The sequence below is a fragment of the Triticum urartu genome, chromosome 5, assembly GCF_003073215.2.
Source record: "Triticum urartu cultivar G1812 chromosome 5, Tu2.1, whole genome shotgun sequence".
In the NCBI taxonomy this organism is placed as follows: domain Eukaryota; kingdom Viridiplantae; phylum Streptophyta; class Magnoliopsida; order Poales; family Poaceae; genus Triticum; species Triticum urartu.
The window spans coordinates 636,038,278-636,057,017 of NC_053026.1; the positions used below are offsets into that span (position 1 = coordinate 636,038,278).

The following is an 18,740-nucleotide window of genomic DNA, read 5'->3' on the forward strand; positions in this document are numbered from 1 at the left end:
ATGTTCGGAGCTGCCATGTGCTTGTACCTGATGTGTGGCACTTATCCGGGTCTAGAAACAACACGGAGTAACTATCTCGTGTGAGTACGAATTACATCAAATTTGACGGTAAGGCCAGAATTGGATCGTCGTTTTCCAGCCAAAACCGCATGTAAAGCGGGTCCCTATAAATAAAAACAGATGGTCTTCGGTGACGTGATTCATTGGTAGTTTTTGACTGGTAAATTATACACTTGTTTTCTATATCACACGAGTTATTCGCATGTTTCCGTTATAGACCTCAGTTCGTCGGTATCGTTACATGTCGTCGAACCATAAAACCTTCGCCAAAGTACCATAGAAGCAATCTAAAACCACAAAAGGTTATACCAACAAAAGCACCAGACACTAGCACACACCAATCAAATCCGCATGAAAGCATCTGCCAGGATATAAACCCGAATTCCGCAAGATCGAACTTGCGGAGAAATGACTTGTCTGGCTCCATGAGGCTTCCTGGTAATTTATTCTCAACGCCATCGCATTCTCCGCCTAAGTGTTGCCGACAAAGAGCCTAAGCTTCATATTGATGTACACTTTAGAAACATGCCTAGAAGGACCCCTGAGGTTCCCTCGCCTCGCTGCACGGGAGGCGAGGGAACCGATGAATCACATCAGCTGCTCAAACCCTACTCACCGCCTATTTTCTGCCTCATCGGTGTACTATTATTTTCCTTTTGCGATTTTATTTATTTATTTATTTGTGTACTATTTGAGCAAAGCCCCAAGAGCGTTTTTCTTTTTTAAACCGGACCTAGATTTATTTTAGAAGATTTCTACTGATACAAAACACCTAAATTAGAAAATTGCAACGAGGTCCTTAGAGTATCAAACAAACTATGCAAGAGCATGGGATTATTAGATGGACAGAACATACAACAATGTTTATATATGAAACTATAAGATGGAAATAATTTAATAGATATAATCATTAGGGGCAAAAATGAATGATACAGCTGAAGGAAATATGCCCTAGAGGCAATAATAAAGTTATTATTTATTTCCTTATATCATGATAAATGTTTATTATTCATGCTAGAATTGTATTAACCGGAAACATAATACATGTGTGAATACATAGACAAACAGAGTGTCACTAGTATGCCTCTACTAGACTAGCTCGTTAATCAAAGATGGTTATGTTTCCTAACCATGGACAAAGAGTTGTTATTTGATTAACGGGATCACATCATTAGGTGAATGATCTGATTGACATGACCCATTCCATTATCTTAGCACCCGATCGTTTAGTATGTTGCTATTGCTTTCTTCATGACTTATACATGTTCCTATGACTATGAGATTATGCAACTCCCGTTTGCCAGAGGAACACTTTGTATGATACCAAACGTCACAACGTAACTGGGTGATTATAAAGGAGCTCTACAGGTGTCTCCAAAGGTAGATGTTGGGTTTGCGTATTTTGAGATTAGGATTTGTCACTCCGATTGTCGGAGAGGTATCTCTGGGCCCTCTCGGTAATGCACATCACATAAGCCTTGCAAGCATTGCAACTAATGAGTTAGTTGTGAGATGATGTATTACGGAACGAGTAAAGGGACTTGCCGGTAACGAGATTGAACTCGGTATTGAGATACCGACAATCGAATCTCGGGCAAGTAACATACCGATGACAAAGGGAACAACGTATGTTGTTATGCGGTCTGACCGATAAAGATCTTCGTAGAATATGTAGGAGCCAATATGGGCATCCAGGTCCCGCTATTGGTTATTGACCGGAGACGTGTCTCGGTCATGTCTACATTGTTCTCAAACCGTAGGGTCCGCACGCGTAAGGTTTCGATGACAGTTATATAATGAGTTTATGAATTTTGATGTACCGAAGGAGTTCGGAGTCCCGGATGAGATCGGGGACATGACGAGGAGTCTCGAAATGGTTGAGACGTAAAGATCGATATATTGGACGACTATATTCCGACATAGAAAAGGTTCCGAGTGATTCGGGTATTTATCGGAGTACCGGGGAGTTACGGGAATTCGTCGGGGAGTGTATGGGCCTTATTGGGCTTTAGGGGAAAGAGAGAGAGGCAGGCCGCGCGCGCCCCAAGGCCTAGTCCGAATTGGACTAGGGGGAGGGGTTGCGCCCCCTCCTTCCTTCCCTTCTCCCTTCCCCTTCCTTGTCTCCTACTCCTACTACATGGAAGGACTCCTAGTTGGACTAGGAAAAGGGGAATCCTACTCCCGGTGGGAGTAGGACTCCCCTAGGGCGCGCCATAGAGAGGGTCGGCCCTCCCCTCCTCCACTCCTTTATATACGGGGGCAGGGGGCACCCCATAGACACACAAGTTGATCTTCGTGATCGTTCCTTAGCCGTGTGCGGTGCCCCCCTCCACCATATTCCACTTCGGTCATATTGTAGCGGTGCTTAGGCGAAGCCCTGCGATAGTAGAACATCAAGATCGTCACCACACCGTCGTGCTGACGGAACTCCTCCCCGACGCTTTGCTGAATCGGAGCCCGGGGATCGTCATCGAGCTGAACGTGTGCCAAGAACTCGGAGGTGCCGGAGTAACGGTGCTTGGATCGGTCGGATCGTGAAGACGTACGACTACATCAACCACGTTGTGCTAACGCTTCCGTTGTCGATCTACAAGGGTACGTAGATCACACTCTCCCCTCTCGTTGCTATGTATCACCATGATCTTGCGTGTGCGTAGGAAATTTTTTGAAATTAGTACGAAACCCAACAACAGCACTAGAAACACGAAACATAAACAAGCTAACGGTTAATTTTATTATTGTTATGTAGATAAAGAATACTCTAATATTTTTTATATATTAAATTTAATAAAAATGTGTGCGAATATATTTAGTAAAAAAAATAGAAACAAGAAAAAATGCATACAAACTCCGTGTTGAATTCTTAAATGGATAAATTTAGGATATGATATATTTTTTTAGATATCCACATTAAATGGATACAAAATACATTCATTTTTATATAAAGGTATTCAGACGAAACCCATATAGAGTCCCTAAATTGATGAATTTGGGAATAATGGTCCTTGTATACATAATACTTTCATTTATAAGTATAAAGGTTTTCACACGAACTCCAACTTGGTCACTTTGCTAGTTTAGTTCTGACTCAACCAGAAAGCAAAATAAAGTATTTGAAAGATGCCCTCTCCTACCAGAACACTTTAGCAATTACGGTAAAACAACATATGCAGTGTTCATGGCTTAACCGCATGATCATAGAAGCAAGTAACAACGACGAAACCATCAAACATTTTATTTGAGGAATGATAAAATCAAGGCTTTAACACGATGATTTCCCGACTGTCTACTACAACAAGATTTGTTCAGTTCCGGTGAGGGGAGGGGCGATGACGGCGACGGGCCTTAGGCTCGCTCCAGTGTTTGTAGTCGTCGCTAAGTAGCCTACGGACATGGATTTATTTATTTATTTTGTTATTTATCGTCTTCTTTGTGCTGTCATGATACATGATGAATAGATTAGAAGTTTTTCTGGAAAAATAGATAGATAGAGAATTAAAGATAAAGCATCTTGGGGGCCTTGGTGAAAACTCTATTCTGACAGGGAAGCTACTTAGCACCAGCGAATCTTCAGTGCTTGTAAAAGAAGAAGCAGGGAGTCAACTTGTGTTCTGAATAACTGAATATATATCCTGACACATCGTACCTTTGGTGTGTTTTAATTGGTGCGAACTGAGTTGACCGATCTATGTAGATGATTTTAATTGGTCACTTGGTCTCTGTATATTGTAGCTTCTTCCAGCTCCACCTCCTCTCCTCTTCCTCTAGCCGCGTCTGCAAAGCCCGACTCGTCCTCGGTGGCAACGTACGCCGCCCAGACCTTGACGCCACCTCCAGTGAAGCCACAGCCCTCCACTCACTCTCGGTCCGACCCACGCCTCAGAAAGAATGGCGACCAAGGTAGTGGACCTTCGCTCGGACACGGTGACCAAGCCCTCGGAGGCCATGCGCGCCGCCATGGCCGCGGCGGACGTGGAGGACGACATCCTGGGCTCGGACCCGACCGCGCGCCGCTTCGAGGCGGAGATGGCCCGGATCATGGGCAAGGAGGCCGCGCTGTTCGTGCCGTCCGGCACCATGGCCAACCTCATATCCGTCCTCGTGCACTGCGACACCAGGGGCAGCGAGGCATCCTCGGCGACAACTCCCACATCCACGTCTACGAGCACGGCGGCATCTCCACCCTCGGCGGCGTCCACCCCAGGATCGTCGCCAACAACGCCGACGGCACCATGGACATCGATAAGATCGTTGCCGCCATCAGGAGTCGGGATGGGTCGCTGTATTATCCCACCACCCGGCTCATATGCTTGGAGAACACACAGGGAAAGTAAGTTGCTCTGTCGATGCTCATGTTACTGATCATTCAGAAGACTTTTTTCTTTTGAGAAAGAGATCGTGCAGAAGGCTAGTGTGGTAGTGATACGAGTAAAACTTTGACTATTCATGTGGTTGACTTTTTCTCATCTTTGACGCACAATTTTAACTATGATTTTCACTTATAATATTCATATATATAAATAAAAATTATGAATGTATATAAAATAAAATTATTTTGCAAGATAGATACAATAATACCATTCTTACATGCCCGTACCATAGAACTTGGTGTGTACAAGTAGTCAAAGTCATGCATCAAAGACCGTGCAAAGCAAATGCGCTTTATATTTTGGAAGGAGGAAGTAATATTTTGGGAGGGAGTAAGCAGTATCGACCATTGTGGTCTTCTCTTTCCTTTTTTTGTGACTATTACGTACTTTGAATAATTGTTTAGTAAAATGGATGCGTGGATCTCGATACTGTAGAGAATTGGCTATTCCCTTTTTGAAATGAAAAAATAAAAGAGTAGTATAGTTCAAAACCATGACACTTGTTATGGATCGGAGGTAGTAGTAGCTAGCTATGCTATGTTACCTGATTGATAGTGTGTTTGTTCTTGCTGCTGCTGCAGTTGCGGAGGAAAGTGTCTGTCTGTAGAATACACCGATAAGGTTGGTGAAGTTGCTAAAACCCATGGCCTGAAGCTTCATATCGACGGAGCTCGTATTTTCAATGCCTCCGCAGTAAGTACTATGTACTATATATGGGATCAATTAACCGGATGTTCTAAGTACCAAGTATGTGTGTCGATCTTCTCCTGAGATTTTACATCATCACTGCTATCGTATCTGTCAGGCACTTGGGGTTCCTGTTGATAGACTTGTGAGAGCTGCTGATTCGGTTTCGGTACGTATCGATTTGCTGGGCACTTCTACAATGGCAGATTATATACAATGGGCCACGCTGGTATAGGAGGTGTGACTGTATTTCTTTGTTAAACGTGGAAGTGCAGGTAGGCCTAGCGAAAGGGATAGGTGCTCCTGTTGGATCAGTTATTGTTGGTTCCAAGGCCTTCATACACAAGGTTATGATGGACATTATTTCTTCTAGTAGTATGTTTTGGCTGCCTGCTTAAGAGAACATGTAATAATAATCTGAAAAAAAAACTATTTTCAGGCTACAATTCTTAGGAAGACACTAGGTGGTGGAATAAGGCAGGTAGGAATACTTTGTGCTGCTGCTGAAGTTGCAGTGCGCGACACTGTAGGCAAGCTTGCGGATGATCATAGGAAGGCTAAAGTCTTAGCAGGTTTCATATTAATCTTTTCCATCCTATCTATATCGGTATTCCATTGTTCAGTCCTGAATCTGTTTTTCTTGTCCAATTGTTCAGATGGACTGAAGAAAATTGAACAGTTTACAGTTGATTTAGCTTCAGTGGAGACCAATTTGGTTAGTCCTGCTAGTCCATCTATCAGAGAGTTTGATTGATGTTTTCTGATTATATTATATGCATCCACATTGCACTGTATTCCCTAGGTCTTCTTTGATATGGCGGATGCACGCATATCACCTGCCAAACTGTGTCAAGTCCTCGAACAGCGCAATGTGCTTGCAACGCCAATAGGCTCCAAGAGGTTCACTTCAGTTGGCTCAACTGCTTTCTTTCAGTACTACTCTATATATTGTCAAGCTCAACATAAGCGTATCCTTATGCCTGTGTTGGTCTCTAACTGCAACTTGATATATAGGCAGGCTGTGTTTAAAAGCGGCGCGCTGCTTTATTTCACACGAGTATATATGATGCATGTATAACTTTTTCTAGGCCTCCATTTTGAACTCCTTCAATTTGCAGTGTCAGACTTGCGGTACACTACCAAATTTCAGATGCTGACGTCCAGTATACTTTGGCATGTATCGAGGTACGAAAATCTTACTTAGATTCTTGTGTGACCTTGTATCAACGACGCTCTAGGTTGTGTGTGGATAGCACTGATATGTTGCTCTGTTTTCAGGAAGCCGTGGAGGAAATACTGACAGTCTGACAGGCGATGCATCTGACGAACGGCGCTACCACGAATTCATAAGGGCGCTAGTATCCAGCTTGTTTGTGATCGCGGCCAGCTTTGGTAGTAGTAACAACTTCCAAGAATAATCTATTGCCTTCTTATGCATGCGATGTGCGTGTGATTATGTTCTTCTTCAGCTCGGAGCTTGCAACTAGGTATAGTAACGATGTCTACTGAAAATAATTGCTTGCACCATTCATTATGCCCTTTATCGTCTCCACCAGTATTGTTTATTTTCGAAGTGGAGGCAAAAGCTTTGTGTTGAGTATACGATTATTAGTAAGTATAGGCAAGACTAGGATTTAGTCCTGCCTTGTCTTGTACTCCATATTGGTCATTGTACTCCTATATACTTATATGCCTACGAGGCTCAAGCAATACAATCAACAATTCCACCAATATCTCATTATCCCTTCTAACACTTTGCCTCATCCATTAATTAAGAAGTTATAGTGATATTACATTGTCCCCATTATTACAAAGCCGCTACTCTGCCGTCATAATTTTACCCAAATGTTTCGCTCCTGCAACTTTCCTAAGCTTTGCTTCGCTCTTGACCATGTCAAAAATGATGAAGGGTGGGATAGACTTGTGCCGGAACCCGGAAGACCCACGCATCCTTTTATTCCAAATGGTTCAAGAGAAGAGCATGGTGATAGATGCCATTGCTTTGCACTGTGGCATGTGGAGATCCGACATCGCTATCTACCACTCCTGTAACTAAAAAATCAAAATAATGAAGTTTTATAGGAAAGATAAATTAATGACATTGCTATTACCCTTTAAAAAGAAAAGAAAAAACTTGCACACCACTTTGCACTGAAATTGCATATTTTTCGATATGCAAAGAATAATTATATAATAGTGCAATCTTTCTGTGTACTTTATAGTATTTGTGAATATACATTTACACTGACCCAACATCCAAAAATTCCACAAAAGAAAAAAAAACTGACCATAAAGGAAAAAAGAACAGAAAAGATCAAAGGGGGAGATGGGAGGGCCAACAACCCACAAAGAAAAAAGAACTAATAAAGGAAAGGAAAAAAGAAAAAATAAAAACGCATAGAAACAGAAATAAAAAAATGAAGCAAAAGAAACAAACAAAAGGGAGAGAGATGAAGGCTGGATCGAACTCTTGACGGGATTCGGCCCAGTGGCAATCGACTACCCAAATATGGGGTCAGTCGAAACAAACAAGCCATGATGTAAACCTTCATATGTGGATTTGGGTTCCTCACCCACTCCTTCTTTATAATATAATACGCACGCTCGTGCGTATTCAAGAAAAAAAAAACAAGCCCAGTGCAACAAGCAGCATAGGCAGAAGAAAAAAAATGCAGCACGAATCATAAAGCAAAAATCAACGGCCAAAAAGATCGACTGACCCAAATTTAAGATTCAAGCAACTCACAAGTAGCTTTTTTTTGCGAGGGATAAGGATTTTTGTTCCAGTTCAATAGGGTTACAATCAGCTATAACAAGATCTTGAACAAGAAACTCTATGCAACCAACAAGCGGAACAATGAGCTACCCTATTTTGCCACATAGCAATCTTACTCTGTTTGAACTCCCGTTCTTTCATATAATGTTTGAATTCCTTGACTAAGTAACCAACAACAGATCTAAAGTGTCGGAATTTTAAGTTGCAAAATGTGCAATATTAAGGCATGCCAGCCAAGAGAGTCTCGGTGATAAAGATATTACAATGCCGAGCAAGCGCTGTTTGAAAATATATTTTTTTATGAACTTGGTTAAAGTTTACAAAGTTTAATTTGATTAAATCATATACGTTCTATAACTTGCCAAGGAGAAAATACGATTTAGGTGATGTCATAACGGTGTGTGGTGTCAATTCCCCTCAACAAGGTACGAAGTACTCCGTCCGTTCAAAAACAAGTGTCATGGTTTGAGTTGAAACGGAGGGAGTGAGTACTCGATATGAAGTACGTACGTACTATCAATTTGCTCGCACCAGTGGCGAAGCCACGCTATAACTGTGTAGTCGCTTGACTGCACAGGATTTTCGTACGACATTGACCCCCACGTCTCACGTCTGCATACCACCACGTCGTTGAACCAGCGATATTTGGAATTTAACTACACAAGCCCATCTATTCTCTTTTTTTTTTTGAGACAAGCCCATCTATTCTCTTATTCCCTGCTTCTGTAACAATTAGTTGGGCCAGTACTGGGCCATAGAGCAAGAAGAAAGTCCAAAATCCCTTAACTGATCGCACTGTATCGCTTGATCCCCAAATTACGTGATCTCCTTGCCTCCCCTTCACACATACCTCTCCAATGGCAGTGGACGGCCGCCGCAGCACATCGTCTCCAGACTTCCCATCCAGGCGCCGGTGATCTTTGGCTGGACCCTGCACATGAGACGCGAGGAACAACCACCTTGGGCCGTCCAGCGAGCCACGAGCGGCGCACCCGCGGCTGCACATGAATTGTCCGTCTGAAACTCTGAATCAATACTACTGTACTAGTCTGCACTCTGTATCTGATCCAACACAAGGCAAGGCCCTCCACTTTTCTACTTCTACAAGGAGTTTGTTTTATGAGCAAAAACAGCAATACACTTCATATTTTCCACTTTTTCTCTCACTAGCAATATTAGGATTCAGGATGTAGGAGATTATTTTGATTAAGAATAAGAATTGCATATTTGCCTTTTTCTTAGTAATAGATTTATTTTGTCAGGTCTTTGGTTTGATAAATGGATAAATTTGTGAGGTAAGATGTTTTTTATTCCTGTTTATGATCTAAAAAAATTACTAGTAAAGTTTGACATCACAAGGTTTTGATCCTGGTACCGCCACTGCGCACCACCCAACCATGCATGTGAAACCACGTCATGTTTTAACACTCCAGTTAATAACGTGCACTCAAGACTCAACGCGTCTACCTTTCCTACCAGACCAAACCAGCGGCACACGGGTACGCGCACGACGTGCACATATTTTACACCGTACGTCAACGCCGTGCTGCCAATGCCAAGTCGCGCACCAGCTCGGCCACCAGCGCGTCCATCACCAGCCCCTCCAACGCCGCGCCCACCTCCCGCTCCTCCTCGCCGGCGCGCACCCACCGCCGACCCCGGTCCATGTCCGCCAGCGCCGCCTCCCCGGCGTACAATACGTCCTCCGCGCCCCACCGCGTCCCGGCGCCCTGCACCCATTCCTGTGCAGCACGAACCAGCGCCGACTCGTCGTCCGACGGCCTCACCGCGCCGACCACTGGCCCTGCCTCCGACGAGCGGCGCCGGTCGAGCCCCTCCTCGAAGAAGTCCAGGAGCAGCCGTTCCGTAGCACCCGAAGTAACTGCCGTGCCGTCGTCGTCCTTGAGGAGTCGCGCGAGGAGGCGCGAGGGCTCGTCAGGCTCGCGCTCTGCTTCACGATCGGTGTAGCTCCTGCACCGTGGTGACCACGTCGCCGCCTTGCCGCCGTCGGCGCTGGTGCTGCTGCAGTTGCAGTTGCTCGTCTGGGTGTGCGTGTCGTCAGATTCCGCGGACTGGCGATCAGATTCGGTGCCGAACTGCGCCTCGAGATCCACGGGGCCCACCGGCTGCGCCAGGCCGTGGAGCCGTCGGATCTTGTGCAGCAGCAGCAGTTCCTGCGCCTGCGCCTTGTTCGACCCTGCAGTCAGTCCCATGCATCGACGAGGTTAATTAAATCAACGGCTGTGAGTTGTTAATAACACTAGATCGATCCATGAAAATTACAGTGCTCGCTCTTGATGGTTGACCTAGTGCTGCTCATACGTAGTACGACTCTCCAGGTTGCGAAAAACTTATTTACTGCGCACGATGCGTTGAGTATGTATACTTGATCGACTCGACAAGCGTCACGATCACATGCGGCGGCCTAGATTCCGCTGCTCATCGTAGCATGCATGCATGGCGGCAAGGGTCAATTCATGGGAGGTCTCTAGCCAAGCCGGCCAGCCAAAGGAGACCGGCCGGCACGCCAACCGGGGAGAGCTCAACGCGGCTGCCTGTGGTCCAGTCCAATGGGCAATGGGGACTACTCAACGGTTTCGATGGAGCTCTGGAGTCTGGACCGTGGGTCGATCTGGAGGTTGGAGATTCAGCTGAGGCGGCTTTAATGCCCATAGTGTCGTGTCCGAGCAAGCGGTGTGAAGATCACGGTGCCTACTCCGGCGTGGCACGCTAACCAACATTGATCGACCACGTACGGCACCGATGAATTAATCCGGGAGAAGAGAAAGCTTACGTAGCGTACGTTCGGGATCATCGGGGAGGCAGTGCTGGAAGGGGGTAGCAGGCGAGTAGCAGGTGCCGGCGTCGCTCGTTTCGTCGTCGTCGTGGTGGTGGTGGTGGAAGGGGAAGTCCATGACGGAGACGGGGCTCAGCTGCTGCTTCTCCTCCTCCGTCGACCCCACGGCATCGCCACCATGTGTTAGCTGCTCCTGCAACGCACGCACGCACTGTTTAATTTACCATCTCGATCATTTTAACCACTTACATACACAGGGAAGAAGAGCAGGCAAAAAGGACATGCCAAACAGAAAGGGCCACACTGTCAATCGAAAACCAACCCAACGTACGTCCCAACCCATTTGGGGTGGTTGGATCGGCTTCTTCTCCTTGATCTACATACAGTATTTTCTGACGGAAGACGTGCTCCACACCACAGGGATGGAACCAAAAGAGCAGCGTCGCGTTGCAAATGTCAGACACATAGATGTAGATACACTCTTCTTTTTTTGTTGCTGACAACCTTGGTGGATCATCGGGCCATTCATTCCGGTGGTCACCGCGATGGTGGCTGCGGCCTGTGGAGGAGAGAACGCGGCTTGGCGTTTTCGTGGCAGCTGGCCAGCAGACGTAGGTGCTCGAGCATGACGTGTCGGTGCCACCGTGGGCGATACATACCTGAGCAAGACGCTACTACCACCACGGAAAAGTACACTTCATCTGCCAAAATTTATGAGTTCCACTCCACGAGCGGTGAAGCGGACGAGCGATTAGTTAGCCTTGCCTAGGTAGATAGATGCCGTCTTGAATCAGCAATGGCGGAAGCTGGCTGTTATAAATTGGTGAGCTCACTCGAACCGATGTCACCGCACCGTACTGCCGGAGCACACAGGCACACAGCTAGCTAGCACATCACATACTGCTCCCTCTTCACTCCACTCATAATGTGCCCGTACGTACATCACTCGGTGAGTGGGGGTAATAACTTGTCTATACTTCCCCTAGAATTAAAGAGCTTTTTCGGTGTCTAGACTGAAGCACCCAGCTGCATGCCACGGTAAAAAAGGCACCCCCATTTCTGAGGCACGTCGCAATGCACCTTTCCGGGAGGGAGTATACTACTGCTGTGGCCCCACATGTCAGCGAGCTGGAAGCTGTTTACGCAGTCAGCCGGGTGTCGGTCCGTGGATGATGACTCGAGTTGACAAGGACGCACGCGCGGGGGCAGGGGTCCGGGTACAATCTTATTACACTAGTCGTCGTCTCCATCACATCGAAATCAAGAGAGAATATTTTGGGCTCACCAATAACACACGGAGAGCCCATCCCGCTCCGTCCCTATACTTGAGTCCCCCTACGACCTCTACTCGTGGCAGCTGCCCATGCATTGTTTTATCACCAGCGTTGCAGAAAATCGCTTGGAAAAAATCGAGAGTGATTAAATTTCGTAACACAAGATCGATATAGAAGTTTTTTCCCTAGTGACTGATGTGGAGATTTTTCGAATTTTTGTTGAGGTGCCCATCTAAGCCATGCATGTATGCAGTGGCGCTGCCCATGCATATGCATAGCGATCGATCACCGAACTCGACTGTATTTACGACGCGCCAACTAACAAATCGCGCAATGATTGACGTAGCATTCAACGCGCGGGCACCACCAAGGCGACGGCGAGCGAGCGAGCGGCAACTAGTCAAATATGCGTGCAGAGCAATGGACTGGGCCGGAGCTGGAGGACTCACCTTGTGCTTGGCTCCGGCGGCGGCGGGGTTGTCATCTGCGTCGACGCTGCCCGAGCTGGACGACGGTGATGGCGACGGCGACGGCTTCGAGGCGGGCTTCTCCTCCGCCGCGTCGACGGGCGGCGGGCCAGGCGCCTCGGCCTCCGACTCGGCGTGCTCGGACGCGGAGCAGCTGCTGACCACGGGGGACGGGAGGCCGAGGGAGTCCCGTTCGCTGCCGTCGTCTTCGCCCGGGTGGCGCCTCCAGAAGACGAGCCGCCGCGAGAGGGTCCTGGAGAGGCGCGAGATGGCGGCCAGCGACCGCGGGCTCCTGGGGAAGAGGATGGAGGAGAGCGTCCGCGACGGGCTCCGCCGCAGGTCGGCCTCGATGAGCAGCCGCACGGGCGCCGTCTCCTCCTTTAGCTTCGCCTGCGTGGCCAGGGCGCCGTCGTCAGAGGACGACGGGCAGGGGAGGACGCGGCGCGGGTAGGAGCGGAAGCCGTCGCTGCAGCTGGACTCGCACGCCATCTCCAGGAAGTCCCGCAGCGTCAGCGGCGCCGCCGCCCCCATCGGTGCCGACTGCCGAGTGTCCTGCGTGCGCGCGTGCTACGGTCGACCTTGGTGCCGACGAGCTGCGGCGCGCGTCGGCGGAAAATGCATGCGCCGGCTGCGCGCGTGCAGTGCAGGCTCGACTTGTGCTGGGCCGGCGAGGTTTTGGGTAGCTGAGAGCCTGAGAAGGAGGAGTGGTGGGGAGGGAGAGGAGAGACGAGCGAGGTGGCTGCCGGTGTGGCAGCTGTGGGGTGGCTCAGCTTAAGTAGAAGAAGCAGTTGGATGGATGCACGCGGTGGGCCGGCGTTTAAACGAAGCCCGCTGGCTGGCTGTTCCCGCTGTATCTTTTTCCCGTGGTCACCGGCCAGTCAGTCAGCAGTCAGCACCACCTGTGATACTACGCGATTATATATCAACCAGCCGCTTAATTAAGCTCACGAGTATTAGTTGTGATCAACCGGAGTGGATACGAAGACCGACTTTTGGAGTATATAAGTGTATGATTAAACGAAAACATGATAATCTGGTATCTATAGAAAACGTGAACGCGCGTCATGTGGTGCAAAATATGCAGAGTAATTGGATCCGGTCCGGTCGATCGAGGCACTAAGCGTGTGTTCCCTTTTTATATATATACTTCATCCGTCCGAAGATACTTGTCGAAAACATGGATAAAAATTGATGTATTTAAAACTAAAATACCTCTAGATACATATATTTTTTTGTAATTATTTTCGGATGGGAAGAGTATATGTTTCATGCGATGGATTTTTTAAGCCTCTGTCCAATGTCAATGATCGGATGTTGCTATCCGTGTAAATTTTTACATTTTTATTAGGTTCTAAGAGTAAACAAATACATTTTTCTGCATTACGTGACAAAAATACACAGATGAACATGGTTCCACACGAGCTCACATGAATAGTATATTCAACAAAATGCTAGAAAAAGAAATCTGAAAATTTAGGATATCAAATTTGGTCGACCATTCTACTTGCGTGCAAAGTTTCGAGAAGGAATAACACATGAGTATTCCATAGTTAAGAAAAATACAATCCGACTTTACTAGTCTTTGAAACAGTGTTTTCAAATATAGCACATATTTTGCCATTTTTGCCTAGAATGCCATGGGTGTCATTTCTTTGTGAAACTTCATACACGAGTAGAATGGTCGACCATGTATGCTAAAACAACAGATTTTTAAAAAAATTATAGTATTCTTTCTTGAATTTACTAATCATAATGGTAGACGTATTTTAGAGTGTAGATTCACGCATTTTGCTCCGCGTGTAGTCTGTATTATAATCTCTAGAAAGGCTTAGATTTAGGAACATAGAGAGTATATATTACTCCACTATAGAGTAGTTTTTACCTGTGGATCAGTTGTGAAAATAGAAAAAAAAAACTTTTCTCTCGAAATAGGCGTTCGTCCTGCTATATAGATATAACAACCACCCAGTAGAATTGTAAGTCAAATGCTAGGGCAAACAGCACAAGCACGCCCAAACAAAACAAAAGAGAAAGAAGCTGCCCGAACTGGTCCTAGGGTTTCCCCCGATATGTGTTGGGATGTGGGGAAGGGGAATATCTGACGTCCTTCAGGAAAGAACGACGGCGCCCACGGGCGTCACCGTGTCGGTGCCGGCAAGCTGATAGGGATTTCTCCCATCCACCAAACACCCACAACCCCGGATGACCCGTCGCGCTCCACCAAACTTGCCGTCCACCTACATGCGCTACCACGTTCTTGCCATCATCACCACTGCCTCACCATGGTCAACAAAAGCGAGACCGACGGAGCCAAGAGGGAACAACTGGGAACGAGAAGCGGCAGAGTCAGCAAACACGCGGGAGGGGACAACCTCCACTGCCATCGATGATCATCGACCGGACGCAACAATAGGAGCACACCAGGCCCTCTAGGCCCGGCCAAGCCCGAAAGGTGCTCATGAAGCTCCCGTCGTCGCGCTGCAGTAGAAGAACCACCGTCTCCGCAACCCCCCCCCCCCCCCCCCCCCCCCGCACGAGCCGCACATCCGTCTGCCGAAGCCGGAGCAGGCGAGTCCGGGCCAGGCCCGCTCAGACCCAAATGGACCAAAAGGGCGCTGCCGCCAGCCCGCAGCCAAGTGGCTGCCCTACCGCCTCCTGACCACCCAGAGCAGCACCACTCGAGGCAACGCGCCACCGCCGGAGCCACCGTGGACCGAGGGACACCGCCACCAGCCGCCACCACCCGAGCTAGGGTGCCACGCACGAGGAAGCACGAGATCGCCATGCAGGAAGGGCCCGGTGACGCACAACAACGGTGGCGGGAGGGGTTAGGAGGATGGGTGCTGGAGGGAGGGGAGAGGAGCCCCCGGTCGCCTCGCTCGGGGAGACGGCTGGGGGGCCGAGAGAGCAATACAGGAAATCTTTGCCACCAGCCGCCACCACCCGAGCTAGGGTGCCACGCACGAGGAAGCACGAGATCGCCATGCAGGAAGGGCCCGGTGACGCACAACAACGGTGGCGGGAGGGGTTAGGAGGATGGGTGCTGGAGGGAGGGGAGAGGAGCCCCCGGTCGCCTCGCTCGGGGAGACGGCTGGGGGGCCGAGAGAGCAATACAGGAAATCTTTTCTAAACCAAGACCAAGATGTGTTAGACTAATGTAGTCCACAAATTCAGACATTGCAGCAGTTCGCAACCTCACTCTGCACCAAAACGTTTGCTGACATATTTATCTAGTAAATCGTGTTTAGGTGAACAGCAACAGGGTGGGTCCCCATTACTAGAATGCTCCGATGCAATGCAAAAAATTGTTCATTCACCAACGCATGCAACTTTGTTGCAATTCTTCATATATCGTCATCTGCTTAACAAGTCATAATTAAGCCTAGACCACGGCACCACGCTATACATGTTTTGTCTTTTTAGAAAAGGGGAGTACCACGGCCTCTGCATCACACTGTTTATTATACCTCCCCAGCAAATTGCTTTTTTGAAAAGGGGAGTATGATTGTGTGCATCAACGATCAATGATGTTTTTCCATCGTACTAGTCCTATATACTCCTACCTATGCATGCCTACAAAGTCTGAGTCCCCATCCACGGATTGAATCACTCTCACTCCCATCATTATCTTTAATATTCCATGTATAAATGTGGGCTTAACTAATTCGCTGACGATGACGAGCACATGCCACTGTAGAGATCCCATGGCTAGGCGGCCATGCCGCTTCACGAATGATGAATCTAGCTATGCTATAGTACGTACATTTAGTATTTGGCAATCATGCGTGTTTGCTGTTTTTTTCCCTTGGAGCTGTAGTACGTAGTACTACGTACGTGGTCACCTTCATCGACGACGACCCACGAAATATACTTATCACTCGCCTCCCATGCTTGCCACAATAGTCAAGCACACCACGTTGCAATGTGCACCTCGGAAATTTGACAACTCATTCACTTTACTCGTTTGTGTACGTACGTACGTACGTACGCGGTATAGTTTCTCTGGCTTTTAACTTTGGTGGTACGTACTACGTGTGAGGCAGTGAAAGCACGGTCGCTGCTAGCAAGCACGCCAGCTTGTCTCCTTCCGTGAGTAAAATCGACCGGACGGAGGCGTGGCCACCGTAGTAAGTAGAGCGAGTAGTGAATTCTACTTGTCCTGCACGAGACGAGCAATTGACCTGGAGATTAGCTTCGGCGATGTTTCCGCCGTCGAGCTAGATCCGCCGCCGTGAGATTCGATTTCTTCCAGGGTTTCGAGACGTGTAAAAAATTAAGTATGTATACGAGTGCACGTACGGATGGCACACCTGTATGGCAGGGGATTACACAGGTAGTCTCATGATCATGGAGTAATGAATACATACTGCAAATAGTAGTACTTGTGTTGACACAAATACTACTAATATACGAAGTACTACTGATGAATTGCAGTAGTGGTGCGTGCAGTAGAGCAGCACAGTGGAAGTTTGATGAAGCTGGCTCCAGCTGTGCCATTTAATCGTCGAGTGAGATGCCGCTTGCCTGTTTGATCATCCCTGTCAGATGTGGGAATGAATTGAGTAATCAAGCTTACTGTAGCTCCCAGGTCAACTCGTTCATCGGTTGATTATGCGTGCCTTGCCTGCGTACGTAGCGTACCGGCACACATGGGCGTGGCGCCCTGGCTGGATCTACACGCGGCGGCCGGCGAGGCAGAAACAGCAGGTGCATACTGCTGCATCAGGTTCTGCCGGACCCGGCGCCGGGTGCCCGCCGGCAGGCCGCGGGAGGGGAGGCTGCCTGGTTAACCGCGCCGCCTTCGTCTTGATGCCACGGCCAGCCGGGCTGTAACCTACCGCGCCGGATCTGGGAGCGCGGCACGTTCGCTGGCTCGTACGTGATCGTGCGCGCGCGCATCACGCGCCCGTCGCGTGCCGATGCCAGCTGCTCCGTCGTACTACGTGATCTCACTCTCGCCCAGTGCCAGCTGCTCCGCCGAGGGTCCAACGCGTCTGCTGGTTTTTGAATGCCAGTGTGATCACTGGAGCGGCGTCGCAAAGGACGGGCTCCATGGAACACGTTATTCAAAAAGAAATCGAGATATATTTAGAAGTTGCGAAAAATGTCTAGTTTTTTTAATAGATACATATGCATGTTCTTCAACTATGTATAAAGTTTCGTTAAGTAATTCAATTATTTGCAAGCTACACAACAACAACAAAATATCTGGCTTAAAAAGAACAAAGAAAAAGCCCATTATATTCTATATATTTGTTTTTTTTTGTGTACATCACATATGAAATTTTGTACTTCAATATTACAAATATCAAATACATGTCTATGTGTATACTGTTTTCAGATTTTTTGAGGTGCGGATTTTTTCTTTTGCTGAAAAACAATTAAAGAGCTCCATAGAGCTCGGTCGTTGCTTGCACTTTTCATTGTTTACCTCGCTAACCAACTGTTATGTTTCATTTGCTCCGTGTGCCTATCAAAAACTTGTGATCATGGACATGTCGAAGAATCAGGTTCGTTAAGATGGTCAGAGCTAGCCATAGCTCGTGTGCGCTACGTCTCGCTTACCGTGAGATGAAAGAAAGCGTCGCCTCAAGCAAGGTATAGATTGGTTTTAGAACATTCTACGTGTGTTTTTGTTTCCTTCTTTTTTGTTTTTTCACTTCTAGTTTTTTTGTCCCTTTTCAAATACACGTGGCTTTTTTTGAAAATACATGTTGAGCATTTTAAGCTGAACATTAATTAGATACATGCTGTACATTTTTAAACAAGCGTTTATCTGAATACATGTTGAACACTTGCAAAATGCACATTTAACATTTTCTAATACACAATGAACATTTTGAAACACGCATTTAAAATAAATTTAAAAATATGCAAATATTTGATAAGTAATATTTTTTTTCTAAATGACACCTATAATTTTTTTATATGTTACAAACATTTTTCTAAATGTGTGCAAAGGATTTTCTACATTTCCATTTTTACAAACAATAATGCTAGACTCATGAATAATTACAGGCAATTTACGAAGCTCCCTTCTAACTAATTTCTCAGCCGTGCACGTGCGTAGCTTCACAATTTTTGATTACTTTGTTGTTGTCTGTTGCCATCGTTGCCATTTCGTTGGGTGCGAAATTAGTATGGCGGATTTATCTTTGGTGAATTTGCTCGGATCTGTTTGTCATTCATCTTTGTTCGTGTGTCTTCAGGTTGGAATATTTTGATCTACACTCTTCATCTGCGGCGGTTGTTGTTCTGGTGCGTTGGTTCTATGGGACCTTAGCACGGTGACTTCTCGACTGTCTACTA

General features: G+C 47.2%; 1 protein-coding gene and 1 pseudogene across 3 annotated transcripts; one reads left to right on the forward strand and one right to left on the reverse strand.

Annotated features, from left to right (window-relative positions):
• The first annotated feature begins 3,810 nt into the window (after positions 1-3,810).
• On the forward strand, positions 3,811-6,651 carry LOC125506405 (annotated as a pseudogene).
• A 2,646-nt stretch (positions 6,652-9,297) lies between these two features.
• LOC125511459 lies at positions 9,298-13,335 on the reverse strand. Of its 3 annotated transcripts, none has more exons than XM_048676841.1 (3): positions 12,414-13,335; positions 10,688-10,877; positions 9,298-10,090 (listed from the first exon to the last, which is right to left on the reverse strand). In XM_048676841.1, exons 1-3 carry the CDS (start codon positions 12,960-12,962, stop codon positions 9,429-9,431), a joined length of 1,401 nt encoding a protein of 466 aa, XP_048532798.1. In that variant the 5' UTR covers positions 12,963-13,335; the 3' UTR covers positions 9,298-9,428. The 3 variants fall into 3 exon arrangements, with proteins under 3 accessions (XP_048532798.1, XP_048532797.1, XP_048532799.1); XM_048676840.1 differs by having other exon boundaries at positions 10,688-10,883; positions 12,414-13,330; XM_048676842.1 differs by having other exon boundaries at positions 10,697-10,883; positions 12,414-13,327.
• Positions 13,336-18,740: the final 5,405 nt, after the last annotated feature.